We start from the raw sequence: 13,587 nt of genomic DNA on the forward strand, positions 1-13,587 counted from the left end.
GATAATCTGGATTTTTAATTCGTGTCGTTTAAGCTGCCTACACACTATGAGAGAAGTCGTTAGATTTTTATTTCATACTGCCAAAACAAAATAAAATGAAAATTGGTATGATTATAAAAAAAATCAAATAGAAAATATATTTTGTTTTTACACTATCAGATTTGAAATAAAATGAAACTTCAATTTAAAAAATTGAAAGAAAAACCGTAAATTTTCATTTTGTTTCTGAATTGAAATTTGTTTCTGTTTTTATTTTTTTTTTGTTTAAATAAAAATAAAACTCAAATAAAATGAAAAAATCCAATCGTTTTGAAATATTTCAAAAAATTTTAAAAAATCATACGATTTTCAATTTTCCATCCGTATTTTCAGTAAGTTTTATTACATTTTGAAACTACACTGTAATATTTTTCATTTTATTTGAAAATTTTGAAATGTCGTTTTATTGAATATTATAGTGTGTAGCCGGCTTTAGTAAACAAAGAAATATATTTCTAAGAACTGAAAAAAACACTTGCATAACAAACTTTTAGAAATAACAAAAGTATGTACTTATATGGTCCATTGTTCTGTAGCAGCAAAATTTGTTACATAATAAAGATTTTCTTTTTCCTTAAACATAAGTACGGTTAGCATTTATACATCCACCTTTATACTAATCGTTTTAGTGGCATAGTTAATTGTAAAATTGCTGTAACAAATGTGACACATATTGTGACAAATTACCCTTAAAGATGTTAAAATGTATGGACATATGTGTGTACATAATGTTTCACAAAAAGGATAATGAGTAAAACTAAAATAGATATTGGAGAGATTGGTCTTGTTAAAGAATTAGCAAAAATCTTTTAATGATTTCATGTACGTTTTGTTGCCAAAAATCATTAAATTTTAGAGAGTTTCATTTTAAGTTAAAATATGCATATATGAACATAAATACAAATATATTCATGAATTTGTATGTGTATTTGTGTATTTGAGTAAAATGTGCATGTATTGAAGCATTCAAATTCATTGAATTCCTTTAACTTTTTCAACTTTAGCACCCAAGTCAATGTTTAACAATACATGAACGATATGTACAGCATTTTCGCTTCAATAGCATTCACAAAATATTTGGGGAGTTTGTTCGCTCGATAATCTCTTTCTCTAACATTGTGTAAAATGTATGAATGTGTGTTGAGTGTGACATTATGTCAAACATTAGATATTCTACCATTAATACTTCTACTTTTCTTGCTACCGATATCGATGTCTCTTGGTAACAACAACAGCAGCAGCAACAACAATATGCTAGTATGAGACACAAGTGTTTGTGATGTTATTCGGCCATTGTTTGCATGCAATGTGACATAAAAACAACAATTGTCGCCTTTTAGAACAATGCATGACGAAATAAGATTTTACGCATTTTTAAGTAAAACGTTTTATGTTCCCTGTTTTTTTATGTTTTTTTCTCTTTCTTTTGTGCCTTTTAGTCCCTGTCTAAAACATGTGCTTTTGTGTGTGCATATTGGAGTCAACCCCTGTTAAAAAGCCATGAAAGTTTTTCATTTCATACTTGTATTCGTACACATTACATATCATCCTTCGTCCTTTCAGTTGGCAAATGTTTCTAATTTGCCACATTTTGTAAATGTGATGCCTGCCCCCTTGTTTATGTCAACTGAGTGGAACAAATTTCGTTTGACTGCACCTGCAAACATGTTTAAACATTTTAAAGACTTGTTTTCATTTAATTTTTGTTCGTCCTTTTTTGAATTGATATTTTTTTGTTGTAATACGAGAAAGTTTCAGCAATGTTTTTTGTTAGAAAAATTAAAATGCATGTTTCCAAATTTAACTGCTACATTTTGCAATAGTTTTATAGATCTAGCTTTTCTTCATAGTGCATATTTTCAATCCTAAGAGACACATACTCAAATTCTTGAAAAGTAAGATTTAAACAGATTTATTATTTGTTATTACATTTTACTCCTAACTCAGAAACACTTCCACAGAATTGGTTCGTCCTAGGAAGGGCGGTGAATAGTCACCGCTCTTGGATAACTACCAACTTTTGATGTTTTTGAAGTGCTTTATATTATTTTTAAAGAATCTAAAATTTTAGAATCCTTTATGTTTAATTAATTTAAAATAAGATAAGTGCTTTTAATTTTCATATATTATTTTCTTTTATTTCTTGATTTTTCTTTCTTTAGTTTTTTTTTCAATCGATTTTCTAAATTATTAACACTTAAACTGTGGCAAACATAAAATTTATTTTGTTTTTCTTTTTACAAATACTAATTTTGATTTTTGTTCTTGTTGTTTTTGTTTTTTGTGGCTGTTAATTATTAAAGTTAAGTGCAACTTAAAACTACTTAAAATTCTAAAAATTACTTAATTATCATTAATATCTTTATTCACTAAACTACTCATACCAACTCCACCACCACCTCCGCTACCAGCATCACTATAGGCCAATTCTTCAGGTCGAAAATAGGAATTTTGCATACTGTACAAACGATCAATGGGATTGATCATGGGAGTTTGTGAAAAAGGCCCCATTAATTGTTGGAATGTGGAATAGCTGAGACCCAAGATGGTATTCAAAATGGGTTCATTGGTTTTATTGCAGTTTTCTGTAATACAAAGTAAATTTTTAACAAAATTGTATTTTATATTAAATTCCCAATCGCCATTTACCTTTATTAGTTTCTATACAATTAAACGGAGCATTTTCATTTTCATCTTTAATGCAATTCCTTAGTTTGGCCATGGTATCCGCTGTATTTGCTGTGGCAAATGGTGAATCCATTAAAGATTCATTATCACTCTGTGCCTCATCTTTTATCTTTGTCATGTTGCTGTTGTCGGACTCTTGTGAATCCTGGGAATCGCTATTGCCTTTAGTGTGACCTTCTTGTTTGGCTTTCTTTTGTATTTTCTTCACTTTGGCTCTTTGATTTTGAAACCAAACCTTAATGAAATTGAAATTAAACAAATAATTAATTTGCATTACTTGTTGAGTGTAATACAAGTCTGTGTGTTTTACCTGTACAATTCTTAGACTTAAGCCTGTTTCCTTGGCTAGATTTTCTCTGACTTTACGACAAGGTTTAGGCGATACTTCAAATGATGCCTTGAAAGCTCTTCTCTGTTGTGTGTTTAATATTGTACGCGGTCTCTTGGGCCCTCTACGACCATCCAGCTTTGGCGCAAACAAATCATCGCCATAGAAATCTGTGTCGAAGGGAGAAAATTTATTAAGAAATTTATATTTTGTTGATTTCTGTTTGCTTTAATTTAAATATCACATTCCTGCTTGAAAAAGAAGCCCTTTTACGCAATTTATTCTGTTGCCTTTGTTGCTCTTAAACAAATTTATTATTTTGCAGAGGAAGAGCGTATAAAGCAAAGAATTGTTAATAGCGGTTGGTGTTGTGTTATTACTTACCGTATCCTTGCAACATTTCCACTTCTTTCTCGTAATCGAAACGACAAAACAATTGGCCCTGCTTTACAACATACTGTTCGCCCTTCTTGAGTATGGCACCGCATACAACACACGCAAAACATTTCAAATGGAAAACATTTTCAAGTGTCCTCATCACCAGCTCATCAGCAGCAATTTTATGACCGCAACCAAGGCAACGATTTCGCAAAAAAAGTCTGTTGGCAAAAGAGAATAAATATTAAAAAAAAAAAAAACTCTATTTGCATTTCTATGTACTTTTGTTTATTTATTATGATGTAAGGTTTTGTTATTAAGGAGTAGGTTTGAAATGCTAGTAGTTAGGCCATTTTAAATATTTACATTGAAATCAATATCAATTTAAGGAAAGATGCTTTGAATTTTATTGCAAAATTTATTGAAATTCACTTGAATACGAATTTTCAAGTCATTTTCAGAAGGGGACTTTGTGTAGGGGCTAGGATCAGATGAGAAATTACGAAAATCGGCAGTATCATTTAGACTTCTATAAAACTAAGTTTTGCCGATTTTTGGAGAGATACTAAAATATAATTATGAGCCCAGAAGCCCAATTCGAGGGGCACGGTTGTATGGGGGCTAGGCGATATATTAGACCGATTTAAACCATTTTAATAGGCTTCGTTATTGAGTCAAAAGAAGAGTATGTAAAAAATATTATTACATACTATATTGAAAATTGCGACCTGTAGCGTAATACACAAGGTTTGCATGGACACTAGAGGTGTCCAAAAAGTATCGATTTTGCTTTCTTTTTGTTCATTAGTGTCTAAAACCAACTGGTGTAAAATTTTAGCCAAACGGGAACCCATGCCGGAAATCGATTGAAAAGTGTAAAATTGGGTAAATAATATACAAATTAAGACCCATCTGATCAAAATCGATATTTTTTGAACCCCTCTAATGGTCACACGGAAGGACAGAGAGACAGACGGACGGACAGAAAGTGATTCTTAGCCGATTGAAACTTTAAGGTGGATGTAGGACCAATGCTTTTGGATGTTACAAACATCAGCATAAACTCATTATTATAGTGGTGTAGGATATAATCATTATACCCGATGGGATCAATTGTATGTTAATCTCATTGAAACAATAGTAGATCATACAATTAATGTCCAGCAAATTTAAGTATTTAAAATCTTTGAAGTACAATTTATAATCTAACGTACAAATCGCCTTTGGCAATATAAATAGGATATTAAACCATTGATATCCTCTGTTACTCATACCAATAACAATAAAATTACAAACATTCTCCTAAACTACACACAAACACATTCCATTTAATAAAAACTTACCTTTCGTAGTCGATGCGACAATAGAGTTTACCATCGCGGGCGAAACAGGAATGCACCAAATGCAACGAACATGTTGCACACTTAAGGCAGCTCTCGTGGAATGAAGTGTCAACGACACGCATTATATAACGATCACAAATTGGTTGGCAACAATAACCGCAGGCGAGCGATGAGGACATTGAGGTGTTCGACATGGACGATGGTGTTGAGCAGGCATTCGAAGACAATGACAATGGCAACGATGACAAAGCTGAAGCCGACAACGGACACAGTGAATCAATGATGTGTGTGGAAGGATGCGAATGAAGATGAGAATGAGAATGGGGATGTTGATGTGTGTGAGAACAGGCTGCTGCTGAATTCAATTGCTGCTGTAACAAGTGCTGCTGTAAAGCTAAAGCTGTTTCAATTGCATTGTTATTGTTACTATTATTGTGGCAATTGTTTATGTTATTGCTATTGCTGTTGTTATTGTTGTTAATGTTGTTACTGTTTAAATTGCATTCGGTTAATGTCAAACGGTTGGCTGAACATTGTAAAATATTTAAGGCTTGTTGGTGTTGTTGATGTAAAGACAATTGAAGTTGATGTTGTTGTTGCAATGATGGTGGCCCTGGTCCACAAGGATTTGTTGATGATTTGTTATCACTTGCTGTATTACTATTGTTGTTTGTAGTTGTTTGACTACAGTTGCTATTGTGGTTGTTACAACTTCCGTTGACAAGTGTCGTTCCTGTCAATGACTGTTGCTGTTGTCCATTATTTGATGTACTTGTTGGCATTGTTGTTGTATTACTGTTGTTTGTCATATTGTCATTAAGAGCTTCCTGACTGCTGCCATGGCTGCTGTTACTGTTGTTACTGACATTAGAGGCACCACCACAACTACTGCTGCCATTACTATTACCATGACCATTAGTTGAGGAGAGACATTGACTACCATTGACTTGTGTTGCAGACAATTGAGTGGAATTTGCCGTTGTCGTTTGTTGAGGCGTAATTGGTGAAGAGGTGCTCTTGTTCGTGACACTGTTGCTAGTAGCACTTGTAACTGTGTTGTTGTTGTTATTATTGTTTGAGGCGGAAGTATTTGCTGTAGATGTTGTTAACATTCTTTCATTTCCGTTCATGGCCATTAAAGAGTTGTTGTGTGTATTTTGATGCTGCTGCTGTTGATGTTGGTGATGATGTAGCAAGATGTGTTGTTGTGTTACTGTTGCCTGACATGGTTTAATATCTAAAGGAACTATAAAACAAGATACAATTTTAGATTTCTGTTTGGTCTAAAGTTTTTTATAATAAAATAGTTTTTATCTGGCTGTGTCCCTGCCAATTGTAACAACTTTCAGTTGTGTGTTTATGTAAATAGTAAAGTTTTACTCAATTTTACTGTTTTTGTGGTTTTGTTCAGGATTTGTTTTTGTGGCCTTGTTATTGTTTTAACATCTACAATGTAACACTCAGTGCGTTTTTGCCTGTTTTTTATCTGTGAAATAGTTTGTTGGTTGGTCAGTTGGTTGTATTCGGTCAGTTGTTGCCCATTTAACTGGATTGTACTTTAGTAAATTTGTGGTTTTGTAATTATTGAAATAACTGTATATTTATTTACACATATTTTTTGTGTTATGTTGCAACTCGACTATTTCGTTTGACCCAAACCCAAGCGGTGCGCATTGTGAGGATTCAATTTTGTATTGAACAGAAGCGTTTTGTAAAAAACTATATGAGGGAAAAGTATTCGTCTATTTGAAATCCTTATGAACTCAAGTACAATATCCATATACTGTTTTTTTCTTTTCTTTACATTGTCAATTCGTCGACCAAATTTCAGATTAACAGAGAATATTTGGGAAAATATTTATTCATTTCAACTAATTTTAAACCGAAAAACGTTTTAAAAATATTATTGGGGAAAAATTTAAATTTTACAAAAAAAGTTTAGAATATTAGTATCTACTTTTCCCGACTCCTTCTCAAAAAGTATTGACTTCTGTAACTCTGAACTTATGACTATCCCTATTGAGTTTAAAACATTTTACGTTTATTATTATTGTTGTTGGTGTGTATTTGGTTACATTTGGTATTTAATGTATTTGTCCACAGTTGCTGGTCGGTCATGTTTCAATGGCTGCCTGGACTGATGTTTGACTATTTTCGTCAGTTGGTTTATTTGGTGGCTGGTTGACTGGCTGCTCATCTATGACCATCTATGACCACTACTTCTACAACAACTGATGTAACTACTGCCACAGTAAATGTTTGTGTGTTTGTAAATGTAGGAGCACTTGTATAATGTTGTCTCAATTTATTGGTTTAAATGAAATTATTTAACCACATTTTCATGGTGTTTTTAAATAATTTCATTTTTTTTTTTCATTGCATTAAATATTTCAGTTTGTTTTTTTAATATATTTTTTTTTAAATAAAACTGCACTAACATATTGAAATACACGCACATTATTAATTGTATGTAAGTGTGTTTAAGGGAAAAATGATGAATAAATACATGGAATTGTTGTGAAAGGGAGAGAAGAAGTTCTATGAAATATTTCCAATGCAACATTATAAATATCGCAATTATTAATGAACAGTATTAAAAAAAGTAAATATGTAATGACAAATTATAAAATATTTCCGGTTTTAAAATATTAAATTTTTTCGAAAAGCTTCTTTAACTAGTATTGGTATGATATGACATGACCTAACTGGTATTAGGCGTTCGAGAAGAGAGACATAAGAAAAATTAAAAAAGATTATTAGAACTAGAATCTGCATCTATCCCCAAAGAATTAGACACTGAAATGTTCTATTCTACATATCTAGAGGTCGAAGGGTTTGTTTTTGTACCAGAGCGCACAATAAGTCCAATAGTGGCCTAAGTGGAATTCCTCGTATCATATATAACTTTAATCCTCCTTTCAAACTAACTAATTAACTTTCTTCTTAAATAGCAAAATCGATTTAACAATTCACTTAACTAAAAATAACCTAAATGTTCAATAGGTAAAATGCTTATAAGTTCTCAGCTAAATTTGAACATATTGTACTTATGGACGAATATAAATGATTTGTTTATCAAAAATTTGACTTCTCTTCAGCTTAAATACTTTATCAAAATTTCAATTGTGTTAAATAAATCCGATTAAAGTGAAATCTATACGAAAACAATATACAACAAGAAGAACAATAACAAATATTACTATCTGACCTGACTCATTGTAATGTGCGCTGAAAGCTGAAATAAATATCCTGAAATCCTTAAGCATATGTTTATGCTTAAAGACCGAAAGTAAAATAAAACAAAGCAAAAAAAAAAAAATAACCAAATATTTTTGTCCATATTACAATTAGGGGTTGCAGTTTCTTTGCTTGTATATGACTGTGTTTATACTTATTTATTATACAATGATTTCATTTTTTTCAAATCCTAAATTCTTTTATAATTTAGTTATAAGCAAATCTGTTTAAACAGGGATGATGTAGATTACGACTTCAATGCGTTAAACAAGGGAACCCCTTTTTAAAGCATTAACAGACATCTTACATTGAAATTGTATGGGTTTGTTTGAATGTATTTTGGAAAATTTTCTGGCAATTCATTCAATTCACTATACGCTCGTTCGTTCATTCATTCGTTCGCTTGTTCGTCCTTAAACACATTAGTTTCTAATTAGTAAACAAAACGTTTCATCCGTTTATATTCTTTCGCTTCAATAGCATAGAATTGTTCTTGTGCTATTGAACTACAAGGAAAGCAACAACAATGTTGTTTAAAATATTTCCTTTTCTACTTTGGCCGGGTGGTGTTTCTTCTCTGAACAAGTGTAAATCTTTTGTTATCATGCCAAGTCATGTATTTTTTCAACTTTGGCCAAATCATTCATGGAACATTTGTTCTTTTTTCTAGATTTTCGAAATTCGTCCATAGATTTTGTTCATTGTTGAAATGCCCTTTTGATTTAAACATTTTATAGCTGCCTGCTACATTTGCTACTGCCACAGATTGTGCATGAGTGTACGAGTGAGTGTCTGTAGTATCTGTGGGGCTGTGTAGTGTAACAGGTGTAGTTTGCATGTTATTGCCATCTCTAATCAGATTATCACTTACATTTTCTTGCATAGGAAAATATTTTTGTGTGGATCTCGACAATAGCTCTGCGTGTTACTTTTATCTGCTTATAAATAGTTTATTTTTTTATATGAAACAAAAATTGAATTTAAATACAGTGTTGGCGAGTGTTATTCATAATCTATAAAGGATTGACTTCTGTCAAGATTTTTCTATTGTCTGTCTATATGGGTTTATTTTAATATTACACTTTGATGCTTTGATGTTTGTATTTTCTATAAGAACTTGTAAGCCTTTAAAAGACGCATATAATTATAAACAAACACTTTCCTCTCTGAAAGTATTGATGTGATGTCCAGCAGTCGCAATTTTTAATATTTATCACTTAAATTTCCTAAACATAAACCGTTCTTCCGGAAAAAACTTAAGCAATTTCTTATTAATTTCTTTAAAACTCCCATACTTTTATACCCTACACCACTTTAGTGCGGTATATTGGGTTTCTGCTCAAAGGATTTCAATTTGCTTAAGTCGATTAAGCCATCACCGTTCATGATGGCTTAATCCTGCAAGGGTAAACATTTCTAACGAAATGCTTAAAATCGATCCATTGTTTCACCTAGCTTTTGAGCCCATAATTATATTATATTTTAGTTTTATATGAGCTTTGATGACCCCAATGAATTTCGTAATGATCGGCTATAATTTGAATCTAGACCCCCTTTCGACAATTACTTGAATATTCAAAAATCACTAATATCGCGATGAAATTCAGCATAAATAAATTTTATGTAAACATAAATCGATACACCAAATTGTATGGGTATCGGTCTCTTTTAGAAATTTAGTTTTTCGTCAATAAATTGCTTTAATGTATTGGAACTAACATAAAACTCAACATTACAGCTTTATTATCAAAAATAAATCACATTTTATAAACACAACTGGTGAAGGGTATCATGTGGTCGGCCAGGCCTGACACTTTCTTAATCGGGGGAAAATATCGGTTCCATACCAATTTCTATTGTATTTCAGACATCTTCAAAGTTTCTAATTTTATTTAAAATTCCTAATTCTATCAGGGGAGCTATAGGCGGAAAAGCTTTTCCCAAAGACAGAATCCATATCGAAACGGTCAGAAAACTGCTATTTTCGGATTGAAATTTTCGATTTTATGAAAATTATTACACATATAATGATGTAAAAGTGTTCCCCAAATCATTGATTTCTTCATCGGAAAACCGCCCAGTCCAAAAATATCGCGCTTTAAAATTGAAAACAAGTAATAATTTATAGTCGGGCATGGCCGACCATATGATACCCTACACCTGTGATTATGTTACAAATTATGATTTTTTTTTTTTTTTTTTTAATAATAAAGTATTTAATTTCATATTTAACTTTTAATTCAGAAATATGTTAACTATTTGTTTAAAAAAAGGGATTTTCTAAAAGAGGGGTTATATGCGGTTATAAATTTTGGTAAAGGAATTTACGCCTACATCAGTTATTTTTGCAGAATATCATCGGGATATTAGTGTTTATAAGTGAATTTTGACCAACAAGTCATTTTCTGAAGAGGACTTAGTATGGGGGGATAGGGTCGAATGAGGCCCGATCATTACAAAAATCAGCAATATCATTAACATATAACATATTTATGTGCTCAAAAGTCCTATTCGTGGGGACGGGAGCTTTACGAAATAATGGACCGATTTAACTATTTGGCACATACTCTTCTTTTGACCCAAGGACGAAGACTATTGTCCTTGGGTCAAAAGAAGAGTATGTGCCAAATTTCATCTAATTGCGAATTACATGTACACATTGATGGACAGACTGATAGACAGACATAGCTAAATAGACTCAGAAAGTGATTCTGAGCCGATTGGTATATATTTTAAGGTTGGTGTAGGACCAATATTTTTGGGTGTTAGAAACATCAGCACAAACGCATCAACATATTCTCATTTCGTGTTCTCATTTAACAGGGTGATAATAAAATACCTTAGATTTCATGATTCACTTAACAATAAATAACAATAAAGCGATCAAATTCTCGACGGACAAGTTTCATATGATCAGAATTATCTTTATCGTTTTATAATTGGCCCTGTCTCCTAATAATCAATCTTACAGGAAATCAGTTTATTGGCAAAAAATAATAAAAAAAATTATTGTACTAAGATTAAGTTTTACAAAACTGATAAAGACATAAAATTTCTTTACCAAATTTTGAGGATTCGTCCATAATTGACCCTAACCTTCATATAAGGTTCCCTTCAGAAAATTACTTTAACGCTTATTACTGCCTTAAAAACATTAGTATAGAGATGAAATTCGGCATAGATAAGTTTCTTATGAGCTAAAATCTTTCTGCCGAATTTTATGAGAATGGGTCCATAATTAACCCTCTACCTAAAGTCCCCCTTAGAAAATGACTTTAATGCTAATTACTGGCTTAAAAATAGGAGTATACATATCGATGAAATTCTACACAAATAAGTTTAATACGAGCCAAAATCTATCTACCATATTTTATGACGATCAGCTAAAAATTAACCCTTCAGATAATTACGTTAACTTTTATTACTGGCTTAAAAATAAGAGTATAGCGATAAAATTCGACATGAGTAAGTTTCTCAGTAGCAAATTTTACAAGGATCGGCCCATAATTGACCCTACCCTCATAAAAAGCCCCTTCAGAAAATCAATTTAACTCTAATTACTGTCATAAAAATGACTGAATTAAAAATACGAGTACAGCGATAAAATTCGAAACCAATACGTGTTATATGAACCGAAATCTATCTAAAAAATTTTACGACAATCGATTTATAATATGCTCATAGCTCAATATTTTGTTAATTCGAAAGAGCACTGTCCATAATTGCCTTAAGCCCTTTTCCAAATATCACACTGATGTTTATAGGGGAACATTCCTTTTCAGTTATGGCCTATTATTAAAAACCGATTCAGAATTTATGATAACGATTAATGCCGGCTTATTTGATATTTAATAACCGACGGCTTATCTTCTTTAAAAAGTTTTCTACAAGCCGCCGGTATTTCCATTAATTTTAGATTCGCTGTTAAAATATAATACTTACACATGCCCATTGGTATGGGATGATGTTCTTCTATCATTTTGATTTTCCGATTTGGGAATTTCCAAAATAAACTATATTCGTTGGCCAACAAACACTCACAGTTATTTTTAAATTTTGCAATAACTTTAAAATATAAAGTCCTTTAAATAGTTTTAAAACTTTTTAAAAATTTTTTATTTAAACATATACAGAGTCTTATGTCTATGCATATAGAGTCTTTTTACATTTTGTATCTTTAAAACAAAAATTTCTTTTACAAAGTATTTTATTTTCTTTGGTATTTTTTTTTTTTTCATTTATGTGTTAAGAACCGTTTTCTTTTGACCAACACATACATTCACACACAGACTTAGCCACTTTGTGTGAGTCTAAATATTTCCTTATTTTTTCTGTTTAAAATGGCGATTTTTGGCTTTAAAGTACTCGCCCGTGTTTTGTGTGTAACGCAATGCTTGACTGATTACGGACCTCTGGCACTAATGAAATTTGTAAAAATATATTTGGAACTCAACTTGGCTGGTAGTTAGATAAAAAGGATATTTTTGTTGCTCATAGGGGAAATCCTGTTGAAAATATATTTCTAGTAATTGGCTAAAATTGAGAGGTTTTACAAAGCAGCATTTCCTTTATGAAAATTTGTTGTGAAAACAAAAACAAAGGATCCATATTTACTTTGGCCATGCAAAATAGAGAAGATGGCCGCGTAGCTTTCAAAATGAGTGTAATTCTAAATGAATTTCCCCTGTATTTTGGGGAGTCTACTTGTGGCATAAAGGGATATTCCATAGAAAAAAGGGCACATGCGCTTTGCTAATGTGAAAATCAAATTTAAAACTAAATAAGGGAGCTTTTCTATTTCTTGCTATTCGCGAAGAAAATATACAATAGATATTTGTTATCACACAATAAAATGTGAATTCAATAAAAAGTATTTAAATCGACAAAAATACTGGTTCAGAAAATACAGGTGAATATTTAAAATGTTTATTTTTAGTTTTTAATGGCAAACGGGATTTTTCAGGACCTTTTAAAGAAGTCAGCTGTAATTGACATTATTTTACTTAATCATTTTACACGTTAATCCTTTTTATATCCGCGTACTTGTGGTTCTTACAGTTTTATTTCCTTCTTCATCTACCGCTGTTCTTACTGCGTCTTCATTCATTATGACAGCGTATGATGCTGGTGTGTGTACGAATATCTTTTTAACAGCTGATAATTTAGTCCCTGTCGACAACGAATTGTAATCGTAGTCGTTGTAGTAAATGTTAATGACTTCGTAAAACACGTTTTTATAACATGTTTTGTTGTTCATCCTTTAAACCCTTTGCTGCCCTACGTCTTCCGTTTCCTATTTGCTTAAAGTGTTAATGGTTGTTCAGTTTTAGTTTTGTTTTAAAGCTTCATTTATTTTCAATTTTATTTCCTCTTTTCTATAAACAGACAGAGACTTCTTTCACCTTTTTCTTGTACACATGTCTTCCTTATCTTATAGACACTCATACATACACCCACCCACATACATATATTAAAGTCTATTAAATTAAGTTAAAATGTAATCGAGGTTTCTATAGCTTTAAAACATTCTTTAGCAGACTTTCTTTCGTCCTTTGAAATATTTTTGCACTAGAA

The 13,587-nt window shown here is 31.5% G+C and overlaps 1 protein-coding gene across 1 annotated transcript; it reads right to left on the reverse strand.

Annotated features, from left to right (window-relative positions):
• Positions 1-2,382: 2,382 nt before the first annotated feature.
• On the reverse strand, positions 2,383-12,268 carry LOC119608727 (anaphase-promoting complex subunit cdh1). Its single transcript, XM_037963252.1, has 6 exons — positions 11,956-12,268; positions 4,777-6,022; positions 3,440-3,654; positions 3,038-3,225; positions 2,689-2,962; positions 2,383-2,624 (listed from the first exon to the last, which is right to left on the reverse strand). The coding sequence occupies exons 1-6, from the start codon at positions 11,990-11,992 to the stop codon at positions 2,383-2,385; spliced, it is 2,202 nt and encodes a 733-aa protein (XP_037819180.1). The 5' UTR covers positions 11,993-12,268.
• Between the last annotated feature and the right edge of the window lie 1,319 nt (positions 12,269-13,587).

The sequence above is a fragment of the Lucilia sericata genome, unplaced genomic scaffold (assembly GCF_015586225.1).
Source record: "Lucilia sericata isolate MDLA Ls3-8-SP2 unplaced genomic scaffold, ASM1558622v1 Contig000021F_arrow, whole genome shotgun sequence".
In the NCBI taxonomy this organism is placed as follows: domain Eukaryota; kingdom Metazoa; phylum Arthropoda; class Insecta; order Diptera; family Calliphoridae; genus Lucilia; species Lucilia sericata.

Excerpts from the sequence above, each read along its gene's own strand:
- LOC119608727 (XM_037963252.1), bottom strand. The coding sequence starts at position 11,992 with ATGATAGAAGAACATCATCCCATACCAATGGGCATGT. Across the intron at positions 3,226-3,439 it reads GGAAATGTTGCAAGGATACG|ATTTCTATGGCGATGATTTG; the intron begins GTAAGTAATAAC and ends CCTTCGACACAG. Across the intron at positions 2,625-2,688 it reads TTGTATAGAAACTAATAAAG|AAAACTGCAATAAAACCAAT; the intron begins GTAAATGGCGAT and ends TTTGTATTACAG.